Source organism: Citrus sinensis, chromosome 5, assembly GCF_022201045.2.
Source record: "Citrus sinensis cultivar Valencia sweet orange chromosome 5, DVS_A1.0, whole genome shotgun sequence".
NCBI lineage: Eukaryota > Viridiplantae > Streptophyta > Magnoliopsida > Sapindales > Rutaceae > Citrus > Citrus sinensis.
Genome location: NC_068560.1, coordinates 10487918 through 10506228, shown reverse-complemented (window position 1 = coordinate 10506228; position 18311 = coordinate 10487918). Strand labels below are relative to the sequence as shown.

Below are 18311 nucleotides of genomic sequence, written 5' to 3'. Positions count from 1 at the left end.
ATTTTTCTCTCTCTAGATTTCTTCATCTTAATCCGTTTTTGAACTAAATTACCTTCCAAACTCTCTTTCAATCCTCGTTATCTCCCTTCTCATTGCCTCATTTCACTTCAAATCATTCAAAATCATCATGTCAAGCTTGCGGCTGGTTCGAAGAAAAGGCAAAGAATCGGTTCAACCCACCAATCGATCACGGCAAGCAGGGGGTACCTCCAATCAATCCAATTTTGAGTGTACACACTTTCAGAACAACAAACATTTAGCCAAACATTTCACCAAAGTTTCAGGACTCATGAGGTACTCAATACGTTTTATATTTTACCGGATTAGCTTAATACTCTCAATATTAGTCATAGAAATTTATTTTAATTGTTGGGAGATGTTGGTTGGATTAATGCACTTATTATTGAGGAGAATGTGTATCCCGACTTGGTGAAAGTGTTTTACTCGAATATGGACGTTTCCAATGAGAACAAAATTCGAGTAATCACCAATGTTGGAGGAGTTATGATTGATTTTGATGTTTCGGTGTTAAACTCTATCCTAGGATCATCTGACTTTGGCCTAGAAATTTTTTCGCCTAGGAAATCTCCCAAACTCGATAGTTATGCTCATGTTGACGTCGTTCGTAATATATGTCGGCGTAATGATCTTTCTGCTGAAGATTGTACCATTCATTTCCGTACTCTGGGTCTTTGTCTTCAAACCCGTATTTTGCTTCGCTTTATTCAATCCATTGTTCTTCCTAGATCAGGTTATTTGGATGAGGTTTCTCATATGGACGTTGCTTTGATTGACTGTATTCTTAGACGTCGTTTGGTTAACTTGGGATATACCATCATCCGAACCATGTTGACCATACCTGCCTTGATTACCCGCTTCCTTTTGTATGGTCACTTTATTACCCGAATCCTTAAATACTTTCATGTATCGATTCATGAACTATCGTGTAGACCGTCTAAGGGTATAATGGATGACGCTATATTTGGCTTAGGTTTTGATGGAGTAATGGCACTTGGGTCAAGTTCACTGAAAATAAGTTCACCTTTCTTGCTCCAAGTGATGATCAACCGCTTAATGCTGTGGTTCCAGCCGATTAGCTACCTGTTTTTTCATTTTCATTTTGTGGTCAGCGTAGACGTCGAGATCCTTCAGTGTCTACCTCTGCTCCTGCAGCCTCTGCACTTATTTTACCACATCCCGAGCCTTCTATTTCTGAAGAGGTTACTCTTCAACAACTTATGGATAAGGTGAGGATACTCTCTGTGCAACAGATTGAGTTTCAGCAGCAGCAACAACAACTTATTCATGGACAACACCTTCTCTTTGAGCACTTCGGCATTCTATATCCGTATCCTCCTCCATCACCACCATCGTCACCACCTCAGTAGTCTCTTATTCTTATATTTGGACACACCTACATTTCATTTACTGCTTTATGTACTTTTATTTTCAATGGTTGTTATGATTTTGGATTTTGTATTTGTCTTGGATGATATGGATTTGCTTTGATTGATTATTATGTTCTTGCCTTATGATTTGGTTGTTTTTTTGAAATAATATGCTTGTATTGAGATTGTGATGATTGATAGGGGGAGCTTTACTTCTTTTTGATGATGAAGGGGGAGATAAAATTTGTAAAGGGAAAATATGAGAAATTTATTTGTTATGAAAAACATTCATATGCATTTATGCAGGGGGAGTCTTCTAAATTATTTTCAAATTAATTTTTAATCTTGCATTGATTAAGGAGGAGCTTTTCATAACTAAATCAATTTTTTATAATGTGTTTTGTCATCATCAAAAAGGGGGAGATTGTTAGCCTATATGACTATAATTATTGATTTTGATGATAACAAATCACATGTGTTGGTTAAACAAAGATTTATGTATGGTGCTTTTATAATAAGAAAATGATTTTATAGAGTTGAGTTGTTTTTCAAGTTATGGACTAAAATGAAAGTATTTTACAATTTTTGATATTGTTTTAAATTTCGGATTTGGACCTATTTAAATATTTTGGACCATTCTATAATTTCACATATTTTGGGACATATAATAATTTCAGAAAGTTTTGGGATTGACAAAGCATTATTTAGAAATTTTGAAATTGGACCTATTTGAAAATTTTCATAACGTTTTGGCCATAATACAGTTTCATAAAATTTTGGGGTCAACCTGTAATTTTAGAAAATAGTTCACTGTAGTAGTTACTGTAGCAAGCAGCTAACTGGATGTGACAAGCGGTAGACCGGATTTTGGGCAGTAAGTTTTTGAAAAATAAACGGCTATCCGGATTTCGTAAACGGCATACCAGATGTTCTGAAATTTAAATTTTTGTTGTAACGGTAACATAAAAGCGGCTAACCGGATTCCATAAACAGTAAGCCGGTTATCACCAAAATATGTATAACAGCTAGTTTTTGAACTCAAACTATATAAACTCAAATCCAATTCATTTTCAAGCTCCCTAGCAAGAAAAATAAAAAAGCACACAACATTTATTGTGCTCTCATTTCATAAATCATAAAACCTTGAATGATCTTTTGTTCTTCAATTTGTATATCTACTCTTTAAGAGAGTTTTTATTGTAATCTTCAATTCCTCATCTCAATTGTGAGTGTTTGAGTGTGTGAGACACTTGAGTGAAGAGATTGAGAGATAATCTCTTTGTTGTAAAAGTTCATTGATACCTTGAAGTCAATTGTAAACATTTGAAGCCTTGAAAGGCTTGGATAGTAAAATCCTCAAGCTTGGATCGCTTGGAGGCGTGGACGTAGGCGGGGATTGCCAAACCACATAAAAATTTGTGCATTTGTTTCTCTTCTCTCTTACTCATTTGTTATTGTGCTTTTATTGAACTTATTGCTTTCGAATTTATTAAGGCGTTAGATTGAATTGTTGTGTGGTTTTGTTAGGATAATTTTTAAAATACCAATTCACCCCCTCTCTTGGGTTGCACACTTATATTTCACCAAGTTGAATAAATTCAAGCCCAAATACATAGAAGCTTCTTGTGGTAGGTGTAGTAGGTGTGGTTGGTGAAATAGGTGAGTGGTAGGTTTTAATGAATGGTGAGGATTTGTGCAGTAGTTGAATAAATGAATGGTTGTGATTAGTTTGTTTCATGTATGAATACCCCCTCTCCCCTTTGGTTTATGCATCAAGTGAAGTAACAAAATCTCTAAGTTGTAGAGAGTGAAAAGTAAGAGTTGTAGTTGGTGAAGAGTGTTGTTGAAGAAACAAAATAGTGTGTTTTTTGAGTGTTCAATTTGTTAATTCTCCAACACACGTAACTTATACAATCCATTAAAAAATCCAATTGTCAATAAAATAAATAAACAAAGATTACAAATGAATTTAACTTAAGAATAAAAAAATACTATAACATAGGTGGTCCATATAACATTTTGAAGATAACGTGCTTTAGCCTAGAGCACATCTGGTGACGATGCCATTATATGAGCAGATTACAAAGTCAATGTATCCTGCAATGGGATCAATAAAAAAATTAAGGAGGAAAGAACATTCCCCGGCCAGCTAAAGGGCATTTGAGGCCTTGGCCAATTCCTTTTACAAGGCCTCTTAACAGTAATATAAAAATTACTTAAAATGTTTCACAAATTTTCTGTTGATAGAACGATTTCGGGCCAATTTGGAATTGTTGTAACTAGTAACTTATGAAAAGATTTCGGGCCAATTGCAGATTTTTGCAACTGATGAAATAAGTTTCTTCTATTATGCAAATGAAATAAGCCACTAAACAAACATACAACTAAGTGTTTAATTAACTATGTTGTTGTGATTGCCGTGAGTTTAAAAGTAAAATATTTTCGTTTGGTAAATTTTATTACTAAAGTATTTGTTTTATTGTACAATAACTAAAATGGACATAAGTTGATTTTTATTTTTCTAGAGAAAATTTGATAAATTTTCCAGAAACTTTTTTTCCTTTTAAAGCTCACAAATTTAATTAAATTGAAAAAAAAAATCAACTCATTAAAATATAAGGAAATTAATAATAGTTATAAAAAAAAATAAAATTCTTACTATAATGTGTGTGCGTGTGTGTGTAATAGAAATTAAGTAATATGAAGTGGTGATAAGAGTTAGCTTCAGATCCAAAATTATACGGTGCTGTAAATAGTTTAAAACATTGTAAAAGTCTATTTATGATGTCATAAATCCTTTCTAGTTTTTATTCCCAGACTTTAACTCTAAATTGAAAATTTTTTTATTGTGGTAATATGTTAAATGCACTAATGTTTTACTAATTAATTTGTATTTATTAAAAATAATGAAAACATATTGTATATATTTTCCAAGAAATGGGTGAGTTTACACAATAAGTAACGTGAAAATATCCCGCTCTTTCTAAAATAAAATATGTTAGCTTGGTATAGGTGTGACATTAGGAAGTTACAAAATAAATTTTTTTTCTTGGTCAACCATATTAGTGGAATCGTGGAAATACGCAAAAATTTTATTTATTGATTAAAAAGAGACAATTACACTCAATCTTAAACTTTTTACCAGCCTTACCCGTTGTAATAACAAAATGAAATAAGCCAAAAACAGAAAGAGCGACAACATCTTGAATTCTGAAGCTAAACCTTCATTCCAAAAAAACAATGAAAATGCAGATACGAAGAGGAACCAGCGATGAAACAAAGACTTAAGACTTCATTCCAAATCCAGTGGGAGACCTAAAAAGGGTACACGATCGATAATAAGAGTTTTAATTGATTTGATGAAGCAGTGATTAAGGAATTGGTTGTAACCACGATCAATTCCTCTTTCTCTAATAACAGCAAGCGAGTCCTCCTTGGAAAGTGTTCCCTCAGTGTCGGTAGGTTTAATAACATGAACCTCAGCACCAATATACATGTATTATTATTAAGAAGGTACCCTTGTAAATGTTGATTAAATTCTGCTAGGGTAAGAAATTTTCCGAAGCCCCATTCCCTTGTCTGCTGATCATAGGTCCTCACTGGAGATTTAGCATCTTGGACTGCCAAGTAAGCCTTCCTAATCTTGTCATACAGAAACAATCTGTAGTAGACATTAACACTCCAGGCAGCATTAGAATAAGAATTGCTTTCATCTATTTTCAGGTAAAGGGAAAGATGACGTCTATGTTCTTTGTGACCTACTGTATCTGCATTTGATGAGGGGTAAGGTTCATAGTACGTATGTCCTCTAATTAAGTGTTCTTTTCTTTTTTTGATTTAGAAAAAAATATCTACAGTCTACCCAGAGTTTCACCATTTTTCAAAAACGTTTCTACTTCCAACTTAATACCATTAGTAACTTTAATAGAATATTAGCAAAATGACAATGTTGCCCTTTAATTTACACCATAAAATAATAAAATTATAACAGAAATAGAAACCAAAATTAAAAAAAAAAGAGGAGATATTTTTCAGAAATCCTATACTTACAAAATCAAACCCTTCATTAAATCACAATCTCATAAATCATAACCTAATCTTACGACTCAAATCCTAAGAAATCAAAATCCCCTTAATCTTGTCCACTATCTTAGGGAGAAAAATAAATAAATAAAAGTCTAAAATGATTAATTTTGACAAGTTCGATTCTTCTTATTCTTTTTATTTTAGCAGATTAATCGACAATTCTGAATGTAAATGACTACTTTTGATGAGTAAATTATAAAATGAGGCAATAGATGTGAAGAGCGGAAAATGGAAAATAGAGGAATTATATACTGATTTGACCATAATGGATTGTTCTTTATACTAAATTACGTTTGGGCTATCTTATATAAAAGTGTACTAAATATTTTTATAGTACAAATAGTGCCATAATTTTTGATTTTATAGGTAACTGTTGGATTAATTTTATTAAGTACTTCTTTGATTAGATTATCAATCTCAACCTTATGTTGATTGATTCATCTAATTGTTCCCGTCATTCTTCAAAGTAACCTAGTTGGTTTGATTTCTAATCTCGGTTACAGAGGTAAAAAACTGGCATTATTAGTCAGACTATTCATCCTAGAGATGGTATTGCAAATGTGTTTTATCTTCAAAACATTTGTATCAACCACCTTAAACCTTTTATTTCCATGCAAGAGATTTTAGAGAAAAAAACTAGCTAATACCCACAACTTTATTTGAAGTCTTTGTTTATTCATTTTATTGGCAATTAATATATGTGTTACATCGTCTTTAACAAATGAAACTTATACTATTGACTAGCATAGGCTTAATTTACACTTACCTTCCCTAATTAAAGTTTTATTACAAGCCCTAATTGAAATTATTAAAGAGCGAAATTTATTAACATTGGCTAATACAGGCTAGATTTATTATATAAAATGACTTTACTTAACAAAAAATACTACAATATGATATTTATTACTAATATAGCTAATGACTTTATTGGCTTTAACTACGGTTTGTGCTATAGTAGTCATCTTTGATGTCAACATCTGAAACTTTCATGCGGCTGCTGCGGAGTCCTATTGGTTAGGGGTAGTTGTTGTTATAGTGAAAATAAATCTTTAGTTTTTATTTACTTGTAGAAATGTCCACTAAGTGAGCACTTGTTGCTCTCTTTTAGCTGTGTCTTTGTTGTTTTCCGTTAGAGTCTTTGTATAAATTCAGAGTTCAAAGATGAATAATGACAGCAGATTAATTTTCTTCAAAGTTCATCTAGTATTGCAGGCTTAGGGATTTGAACGTTCATCTAGTATTAAGAGTCTAAAGATGAATAAAGGCAGCAGATTAACAGGAAAGGATCCTCTCTTGATCTAATCTGTTTTGAGTTTTTCAAGATCTTCTGCCATGTGTCTTTTAGTGGTAGTGTATGGGTAAGATTTAACTTCTTTTATTTTTTTATTCATTAACTACCAATCGGCAATTGAGTTATTTGCTCATGACATGATCAGATCATGAGAGAATCCTGATCCGCAGATGAACATTTACTCATTTATTATTAAGACCTTCGCCTTAACCTAACAAAAATTATTAAAGAATAAATATTATTAATATTGGCTTAATATTTTATTGGCATTAGTCATGCTAGTCTTTTTTTAATGTTAAGTGATTGTCATTATATTACTAAAACATCTTTTTTTTCATTAGATTAATAAAACTTGTTGAAATTACATAATTGGCTACTTGATCTAGAATGACCCAAAAAAAAAAAAAACTCTATTGGTGTCTCATTTTATTAAACGGGAAAATTAAATTATTTCCTTCATTGAGAAAACATAATTAAACCTTAGGGATTTGAAAGTTATTAACTCAAACAAGGCCTGAAGTTCTATGATTCCAATCTATTAAATTAGTTTTATCTAATCGCATAGAAAATTTATTATAATGACCTTACCTAACAAAAAAAGTTAAAAAAAGACCTGAACTTGTTGATATTCCATATGGTAATTAATTTGATTGAGAATGACCTTAACTTAATCAGAGACTTTGGGGATTTGTTAATAAAGAAAGATATGCTTTACGTTATCCGGTTCACACATTACATATGATCAAGGGGCTAAACATTGCTGCCTAAAAACGACAGTCGATCCGGTGCTTGGTCCGCCGATTTACACGTCCCAAAGGTACATAATATTTGGTGGACAAAACAGCTATTCAGGACGATTACTATAGGTTATAATTTGAAAGGCACGAATTCATTAAAGTAAGGCCAAAATTACATTGAACCCTTAACTAGGTGACTTGTGGGAACTTATGTCCGCAAAAAAAAGCGCCTCGTGATACAAGAGTTAACGTAGAACCAATCCTAGAGAGCTTTCCCAGCCAATAGGAGGCCTAGACTGACGTTCTGACCTATTGGCACGTAAGCGATGTTATCCACGTATGGTCCTGACAAAAGCCTTCGAGAATATCGCTTCTCATAAACCCTAGTTCACCTTACCGAAAATATTCAGCTATACTGTTAGGGTTGGGTATGGATTCGGCAGGATTGGATTTATGAAAACTAAATTCAACCTGCTACTGACTGAGTTGATAAAAAATCAACCAACCTAATCAAATAAATATGTCGAGCCCAAACCAGCTCAATTATCAAATTATCGGGTTGGATTGGGTTGAGTTGATTTGATTGATTAAAATAAGAAGTAAATGAGCATTTACCCTATTCAAATATATCAATCATTTATAAATGAATGTCAATAATGAAGCAATTTTTTTATGAGATTAATTGAACTTGTTGAAATTCCATAATTTGCAAGTTGATTTAGGATGACTTAAACATGATCACACCTGTGTTAGGGGAATTTGTTAATAAAGAAAGACTTGCTTCGCTTTCTCCAGACTTTGTTAAATCTTAGAATCTGCCTATATATAGCTCGTATTTGCTAATCCAGGAATATCCATCGAAAGCTAATTTCACAAATTTCCTGCCTGCCGTTTGAGTTCATCAAATCCTTTCACCTTTTCGGAAATTCTACCATGGGCGACAATGGTACGTTTTGTGCTAATTACTGCTTTTCGAATAATCTTAGTTTGTATCATTTAAATTATCATCGTATTAATTATAGTCATTGCTACGTACAGTGTTCTTACATATATATTTTCACGTGAATTTTAGCAATATCAAGGGAGAAAAGAAGTCTTCCTCCAGCTGACTACTCACTGAAAATAGAGTCATTCAAGCTGCTATCCGAATCAACGGTTGAAAGTTTTGAATCTGGTGTTTTCAAATCCGGGGGCCACAATTGGTACGCCCATCTATGCATGCCTGCCTCCAGTCTTTGTATTGCTTATAGAATTAAAAATGAATGTATTATATTACATTTGTTAATTAATATTTATAAGTTTAATTTATTAATTATTTTTGTATATGGCAGGAAATTGGTTTTCTATCCCAATGGAAAAAAGAATGATGGTGGCAAAGACCACCTTTCCCTTTACTTGAAAATAGACGATAGCAATCCCCATTCTGATGGTACTTGGAATGTTAACGTGTACTACAAATTGTTTGTGTACGATCAGCTATCGAACCAGTACTTGGTGGTTCAGGATGCTAAAGCCCCAATGAGGCGCTTTGATAGGCGCAAGGGTGAATGGGGCTTCGGCAAATTTCTTGACCTTGCAACTTTTAATGAACCTTCAAATGGGTACCTTGTTGATGAAAGTTGTGTATTTGGTGCTGAGGTCTATGTTGTTAAACCAACTGGCTCTGAGGAAATTCTTTCCTTGGTTAGTGAACCTGATGATGGAACTTATCGTTTTACCATCCCAGCATTCGGTTCTGTAGGTGATACCGTTCAGCGCTCAGGTGAATTCACTGTTGGAGAAAGAAATTGGTAAGTATGCTCCTACTTCAATTTTAATAAATGGTCACACAGATTCACCTACTGCCCACTGTTTGGACAAACCGTGAAGTTTGTATGACCATTCTTTAAAACAATAGGTCTCTGTGATTATTTTGCCAAACCTTAAGGTGTCGTTGTTCATTTTTTTAATTAATTCTATTGGGTAAAATATAGGCAACTGGTGGTTTATCCGGCAGGATCTGGAGCTGATAGAGGCAACTATCTTACTGTTTCATTAAAGCTAGCTGATTATCAAAAAGTTACACCTAAGAAACCAGTTTATGCAGAATTTAAGCTCAAAATACCTAACCAATACAGCAGGAATAGAGCTGGCGCTGAACAAACAGGTGAGTACCCGCCCTTTACCGGCATCAACTCTTTACTAGCTTCATATATATTTGAAGCCTAGCTTATTACATAAACAAGAGCTGGCTAACGCATATTAATTATACATCGAACATTATTTTGTTGCAGTTAAGTATTTTTTCAACTCGGCAGCGGAAAAAGAGTCTTCCAAATTTTTGTCGAGGGATGATCTGTATGACACCACCAAGGGATACCTTCCAAGCAATGAAACCCTAGTTGTCGAAGTCCAGTTTCTTGTTGTTTCAGTGATTAACGCCAACACTTAATTCATGCATCGTCATCATGCATGATTTGCTGTGATGGCTTTGGATTAGTTCGTGAGATTTCATAAAGGGTGTTGATGTTTTTATTGAGTACTTGTTAATGATTTCCAATAAAACGCTTGTGTTGCTAGTCTATGCAAGATTGCGTTTGCTTCTGTTATTTTGTTTTGTTTCTTCACTATGCGTTTTGTTGAAAAGTGTGTTCATCAGGCAATGCCTGATTGCAAATAAATTAAGATGAGAGTAATCATCTGCATGTGTTATAATAAAAATCTTTGTGTCACTTGTGCTTCTTCTGTTATTTGAATGTATTTTCGTTTTAAGATGATTGATTATTTTGTGGCGCGTTCTACAAACAGTTGGTAAATCTGTCATTAACGAAAATTAAATACGCACTCTAATCTGAACAGCTTGACTTGTAGTCTCAATTTGTCATCTCATGTTTCATGATAATGCATGATTTCCTCTGATCGCTTTGGATGAGTTCATGAGACAGGGTATTGATGTTTTAATGAAGTATTTGTTGATTTCGAATAAAAAGCATGTATTCTGCTGATTTTTTTTTTTTGTTTCTGGATTATACGCCTAGTTAAAAAATGTGTTCAGGCGAGGCCTAATCGATTGTAATTAAACAAAGATGCTAGTAATCATCTGTGTTATCTGATAAGTCTTCTACTTCCTTTAGTACTGTGCCATGTGAACAAAATATTTGTGTCGTTAAATCTGAATTATTATGCAGATTCCAATAAAAAATTTAATCCAGCATAAGCATCAAGGATCTAGTATCATTGCTTATGCCTACTAAGTTATAAATTCATATGCATATGTCTGAATGTCAATGTGTATAAAAAAAAGTTTAAAAAACACCTAAATCAAGTAATGCAACATCAAGAATTTCTATCTAAACAAAATATAATATGTAATAAACTAAGTCTTTAACTCCAATTAAAATAATAAATTACTCTTTAATACTGAATTCCAAAGATCCAAATACAAGAATAACTTATTTATCGTATAAAGAGTATTCACTACAGCAAAATGGTCTTCACTAATACTTAGCTCGTGATGCTTAATTAAAAAGTATCAGTATTTACATACATATGGTCCATTTTTCATGTTTAACATACAAGTATCACAAATTACTGATATGATAGTGTTAATAAGTTAGACATCAGAAATTTCTGACACTAAGATATCTAAAAAAAAAAATCAAAATAATTTTAATCTTGTCCCAATTACAACTCAATCCCAAGACCTCTCAAAAGTCAAGCTTCTAAATTAAAAAGAGAAACAATAATATAATACAAAAAAAATGTATATATAGAAAATAAAAAAGCCCTAAGTCGGCAAATCCCTAATTCTAATGTCAACTTCATCTTCTAAACTCTCTCTCTCTCTCTTTCTAAGTCTCAGCAGCCACGTGTGCAGTCAGCGAGCGCGTTGCCACTCCTTAGCTAGTCTTCCGCGAAACATCCACACTATGTGCCGTCATCGACAATTTGTGTTTTGCCTCACGGTGCGTTCGTCGTGACATGGTAGTTGTGACTCGTCAAGTCAACCAGTCTCACATCCTCACGGCTGTCACTCGTCAGCCAGTGGTCGTCATCACGGTCGTCGGCTGCTATTATTTTCAAATTTCAATTTTGATTCATAATAAAGGTATAATATTAGAAAATTTATTTTAATTTATTTGATTTTCGTATCACTACTAGAAAAATGGTCTTTACTGATACTTAACTCGTGACACTTTGTTAAAAAGTATCAGTATTTACATACATATGGACCATTTCCTGTGTTTAACATATAAGTATCACAAATTACTGATACCATAGTGTTTGCAAGTCAGACATCAGAGACCCCTGACACTAAGCTATCAGTTAAAAAATCAAAATAATTCTAATCTTGTTCCAAATAGAACTCGAACCCAAGACCTATAGAAGTCAAGCCTTTTAAGTTAAAAGGAAAAGAAAAAACCATAATATAATACACAAAAAAATGTATATATAAAAAAAAACCCTAATTTCGTAAATCCCTAAATCTAATCTAGGTCAATTTCGTCTTCTAAACTCTCTTTCTCTCTGAGTCTCAGCAGCCACGGTCTCTCTCTCTAGCACGTCGTCACTCACCCAGTTTGTTGTCAACTAGTGCATCGTGACCGTCAGTTTGTGTACAGTCTGCCAGCGCGTTGCACTCTTTAGGTAGTCTTCGGTGAAGCATCCACACTGCGTGCCGTCATCGTCGATTTGTGCTTTCCTCACTATGCGTTCGTCGTGTCATGGCGGTTCTCACTCATCAGCTTCAGCCAGTCTCGCATCCTCACAGTCATCACTCGTCAGCCGGGGGTCGTCGTTGTAGTCATTACAGACACGGTCATCTGCTGCTGTTATTTTCAAATTTCAATTTTCATTCATAATAAAGGTATAATAGTAGAAAACTTATTTTAATTTATTTGATTTTTGTATTAATGTATTCGATTGAAATCGAATACTTGGTTAAAAAAAAATTGAAATTTTTTCAGTTATGTATTTGATATCATTCTTGTTTAAGAAACATGCATTTCAGTAGTTGATTTCATTTAGTCCGTGTTCTTTTTGGTTGCTTTATTTGATAGAGCAGAGCAGAAGGCTTTTGAAACCTCAGCTTCCTTTTATTTTTTAATCTTTTATGGCGAAAGTAGGGTAAGAATAGTATGAAAACATGTTTTGCTTTCTTCTTGGATGGCTAGCTTGGCTTGCCGTGGGAGAGTGGGAAGCTGATTTATATCATATTAATTACATCACATGGTTATATAATAAAAGTTATATTTTTTTAGGAATGTGTATTTGTGTCATATTTTGAGCACAACATTTACTTGTTCAAATAGGGACTCGCAGTATACCGGCCTTGATGGGAGCTGTGGATATTTCATGGTCAATGGGGATGATTGGCTATTCAAGTATTGAATGTTGCTTTAGTGGTAGTTAGATCTTTCTATTTTGTCTTTTATTTTATTTAATAGTGTTTATATAATGAATAATAAACAGTTCTTTGACTAGAAAGTTGTTGGTAGCATCATGGACCCAATTTGTGAGTATATCATTTCTCCTAACTTGCAAATATTTGTTCATTAGCAGTATTTATTTGGGAATATTTTGTACCTATAATGATCTGTAATGTTCTGGATTCTATTTACCTTTTGAGGACCTTAGAATGATTATGTATGTCAAATTCTCTATTAGATTTGTTCCTTGATTTACTAGTGTTAGATTTCTTTTGGATTCTAGTTATTCTCACGTGGCTTTGACTTTCCTTTATTGTTGTACTTTCTTTCCCTTTTTCTTTTGGAATAAATTTCTTCGATTAATTGGGGCCCTAAAAAATGTTTATACTAAAACCTTTATTCTGCCAAGTTATAATTTGCTACGACATATGGAGTGAAATATATCTTGGAAGAAATTGTAAAGTGGATAGTTTGAGATGCATGCTCAGATGTGGGGAGAGTTCTCTTGTTAATGATGAATTATACTATGTATTAGATGTACTATTGTAGCATGTCCTTTTAGGTCATATATTAGCAAGCCTCTTGTATCATAATAGCAGGGCGTTACTGCGTTGGTCAAATTACATGCTTGGTTTAACAGGTACTTTAATGCATTAAAAAAATATATTTGTCATTCAAGTTTATCCATGAAGCTTAGGAGTATTCATGTGCATTTATGAAGTTTACGTATTTAGTCTCTATACTTTTTTTTTTAGGTTACATTTCAAACATGATTTAAAAATTTCTATTCTATAAATGTGCAGCAAAATTCTTCAGCAAACTACGGATGAAGTCAAAATAAATCCTTTCTAGCTAGCATGTGCTAACTTTTATAAAACTTGCATTTTGTCTTATCTCCCATGGGGAGGAGCTGAACTCATTCAAGTAATGCTTTATTTAATCATTGCTTGATGGTTTATTTAAATATAACATATATGTTTTATTGTCTTATATTCTGTATCTGTATTTTGGATTTGGAATTTCTATTAATGGACTTCACCTCTCTACCATAAAATGAGAATATATTAATACTCTTATGGCTATTTTGAGAGACAAACATAAAGAATCATCACCTTGGCAAAAATAAGCTCCATCCTTTTTAAATAATCGACAGTGCATCGTGTCTAAGTGAATGATTGAGAGATCTCTATATATAATTGATCTAGTGATCTTTCTTTAATCTTTCCTTTGGTTTCTTTATCTCAATGACCTTAAGCCTTTTTGTATTGCTTTACCTCTATAACTGAATATGTTTAGTTTTCTATTTGCTGAAGTGAAGTTTCTAGGAGGTTGATGTTGTATTTTGACTCATGATTGTTATCATTGTGTCTTGAAGATTTGATAGGAAATTGAAAAGTATTGCAAGAGTTTGGTAGTATACCTTTTTCATTTTTTGGCTTAGGGATACTTATTTAATTCATTAGTGATAGCCTAAGAATACTTAAGATAAAAAGGATTAATATCAATTCTAAGCTTTTTTAGGATCTTTGGTAACTACTGTCAAGTGGTACTGTTTATTACTATGTTATTGCTTTTTATAATTTCTAGAAAATGTCAAGTGTTTGGTTATAAATTATTGTTTAGTTTTGAGGTTAGTAATATATACTTGTTAGTAATTGGAGTTGATGTTGAATGTTATGAATACACTATTGATAATCTTTCGTATGTGTAGGCCGCATTTGTTGTCAAGTTATTTGTAGCATTCAATAATCATGTAATGTATGAGTATATTTTTGCTTGTAAATGTCCGACACTTAATTTGTGTAGCAAACTAATTAATTCTATATGTTACACTTATAGGTGGGAAAACAATGAAGTTCAAGGTGTGGAGGCAATAAGGAGAATTTTGTTGCAAACTAAATACTTGTATTTTTTTTTTCAATCTAAATATCTACTTGTGGGCATTTCAAACTATATTTGAGATACTCTAAATTTGTATGTTTCTTTTAGTACTTGTTTTAATTTGTATTTGGTATAATTGTGACATATTAATAATATTTAAATATGAAATGAAAGATTTTGTAATATAAATTAAGTTTTTTAAATTTTATGGCGCCTTTTAATTTTACCAATAAATCAATAGGCAATGATCCAATTCAAATTTTTATTTTTTAAATAAATTAAACAGTGATATCATGGTAACAATAATTATAGACACTAATATAATATCAACAACTACTAATACTATGGTGTCATAATATTAGTGATACTGTAGTAATAGTAATTTTTGACACCACTTACAAGTGTCACTATTTTTCTAACTCCCAGATTACTGACACAATTAACGAGTGTCACTGAAAGTAATTACTGACACTATTCTAATGTCAATAAAGACCATTTTTCTAGTAGTGTATTAATGTATTGGATTGAAATCGGCTACTTGGTTAAAAATTTTTTGAAATTTTTTCATTTGTGTATTTGATATCATTCTTGTTTAAGAAGCACGCATTTCAGTAGTTGATTTCATTTAGTCTCGTGTTCTTTTTGGCTGCTTTATCTGGTAGAGAAGAGTAGAAGGCTTTTGAAACCTTAATTTTTTTTTTAATGTGGGAAAATAGGGTAAGAATAGTATTAACACATGTTTTGCTTTCTTCTTGGATGGCTGGGCTTGGCTTGCCGTGGGAGAATGGGAGGTTGGCTTATATCATATTAATTACATTTTTATATAATAAAAGTTTTGTCTTTTTAGGAATGTGTATTTGTGTCATTTTTTGGGCAGAACATTTACTAGTTTCAAATCGGGACTTGTAATATATTGGCCTTGATGGAAATGGGGATATTTCATGGCCAATGGAGATGGTTGGCAATTCAAGTATTGAATGTTGCTTTAATGGTTGTTGGATCTTTCTATTTTGTCTTTTTTTGTTTTGTTTTGTTTTATTTACTAGTGTTTATATAATGAATAATAAACAGTTCTTTGACTAGAAAGTTGTTGGTAGCATCATGGACCCAATTTGTGAGTATATCATTTCTCCTAACTTGCAAATATTTGTTCATTAGCAGTATTTATTTGGGAATATTTTGTACCTATAATGATCTGTAATGTTCTGGATTCTATTTACCTTTTGAGGACCTTAGAATGATTATGTATGTCAAATTCTCTGTTAGATTTGTTCCTTGATTTACTAGTGTTAGATTTCTTTTGGATTCTAGTTATTCTCACGTGGCTTTGACTTTCCTTTATTATTGTACTTTCTTTCCCTTTTCTTTTGGAATAAATTTCTTCGATTAATTGGGGCCCTAAAAAATGTTTATACTAAAACCTTTATTCTGCCATGTTATAATTTGCTACGACATATGGAGTGAAATATTTCATGGAAAAAGTTAAAGTGGATAGTTTGAGATGTATGCTCAGATGTGAGGAGAGTATTCTTGTTGATAATGTATTATACTATATATTAGATGTACTATTGTAACATGTCCTTTTAGGTCATAGATTAATAATGGAGGTTTGTAAGCAAGCCTCTTGTATGATGCTAACAGGGCATTACCACCTAGGTTAGATTACATTCTTGGTTGGAGTTTATGTATGTAGTCTTTATACTCTTTTTTTTTTTTGGGTTAAATTTCAGACATAATTTAAAAATTTAATCTTAATACATTTTTCTATTCTATAAATGCGCAGCAAAATTTTTCAGCAAACTATGGAAGAAGTCAAAAGAAATCCTTCCTAGCTAGCACCTGCTGACTTTTATAGAACTGGCATTTTGTCTTGTCTTCCATGGGGAGGAGCTGAACTATTGGAGGTAATGCTTAATTTAATTATTGCCTGATGGTTTATTAAAAATATAGCATATTTATTTTATTGTCTTATATTCTTTATCTGTATTGTGGATTTGGAATTTCTATTAATGGACTTCACCTCCCTACCCATAAAATGAGAATATAATTATACTTTTATAGCTATCGCTACAAGAATTAAGGCCTTTAGCAACAACTTTTTTAGCAACAAAATTGTCTTTGTTGCCTTAAATGTGTTATGGCAACATAAAAAATACTTTGTTGCCAAATACTTAAGAAATAAATTAATAGTTACTTAACATTTTTAGCGACAAATATTTCATCGCTAAAGACATACATTAGCAACGAATTAGCTTTTTGTTGCTAAAAGTTTTAGTGCGAAACTAAATATTTTGGTGCCAAAATATTTAGTGACAGAATCTTCGTCGGCAAATAGTTTTGTCATGAGAGAGTGACCAATGGCGACAAAAAATAATTTGTTGCCAAATCTATGTAGTTAAAATTCTGAATTTAAAGATTTAACTTCTTGACTTTTTGTGACAAACTTTGAGTTTTGTTGCTAAATGTGTATTTATAGCAACAAATTCTAATTTTTTCACTAAAAGTCCAAGATTAAAGATTTAAATAATTTTATTTCCACCAAAATTTAAAAGGTGTGTGGTTTTCCACCAAAAATAAGTTTTGTCGCTAAAAACTCCATCTCTCTATTTATATCTCATACACTTTATTTATTTCACTCTTTTATTTTTTCTTTCTTTCATTCTCTAATTTTTATTCTAAATTCTCTCATCTATAAGTTTCTTTAACTTTCATTCCCTCGTCTCTAATGTATAATTCTCATTCTTTCATTCTCTAACTCAATCTCTATCTTCTTATCTCTTCTATTTTTCTTCAATATGGTGTATTTTTTTATTTATCTTTTTTTTCATTACAATATTACGTGATTATTACATTTTACAAGTTAACTAATCATTGTTTGTGTTTTTTTGTGGGAAATATTAAAGTTCAATCACACCATGAAATGAAGAAATCAATAAAGTTATATTCATTTGTAATTTAAGAAAATAGATATTGCATCTTGTAATAATTATAATGCAATTGTCATCAATAATAATAATTCTTTTGAATTAACTAATTTCTTTTTTCTTATAAGGTAATAAATTATCATAACATAAATCATATTCAATTGAGTACAACTCTTTAATATTTTATAATATATATACTCTAGCACTATTTATTATCACAAGTTATATACAGATGGGTAATAATGCTATTTATTAAATTTTATCTAGCATGAAAATTAATTAATTAGATAGGGATATTTTAGAAAATATCTTTTAATGATAGCATTCAAACTTTTTAGATTAAGCAAAAAGCTAAAACAATTAGCTTAATAACTTAATAATTTAATAACTTAACTACTGAAAATCTTTATTAAGTTGAAAAAAACAAACATACTTAATGACTTAACTGATTAAAATTAAGTCAGTTAAGTCATTAAGTAAAAAAAACAACCCCTAGTTTCCCTTTTAAGGTAATTTGATTGAGTAAATAGTTTTATCCTATTATAAAAAAAGAGATCTTGTTATTGTTTCCATAACCTTTGATTAATAAAAAGCAC

General features: G+C 31.8%; 1 protein-coding gene across 1 annotated transcript; it reads left to right on the top strand.

Moving 5' to 3' along the window:
• The first annotated feature begins 8353 nt into the window (after positions 1-8353).
• On the top strand, positions 8354-10148 carry LOC127902681 (uncharacterized). Its single transcript, XM_052442430.1, has 5 exons — positions 8354-8448; positions 8575-8704; positions 8834-9292; positions 9476-9648; positions 9776-10148. The coding sequence occupies exons 1-5, from the start codon at positions 8436-8438 to the stop codon at positions 9931-9933; spliced, it is 933 nt and encodes a 310-aa protein (XP_052298390.1). The 5' UTR covers positions 8354-8435; the 3' UTR covers positions 9934-10148.
• Positions 10149-18311: the final 8163 nt, after the last annotated feature.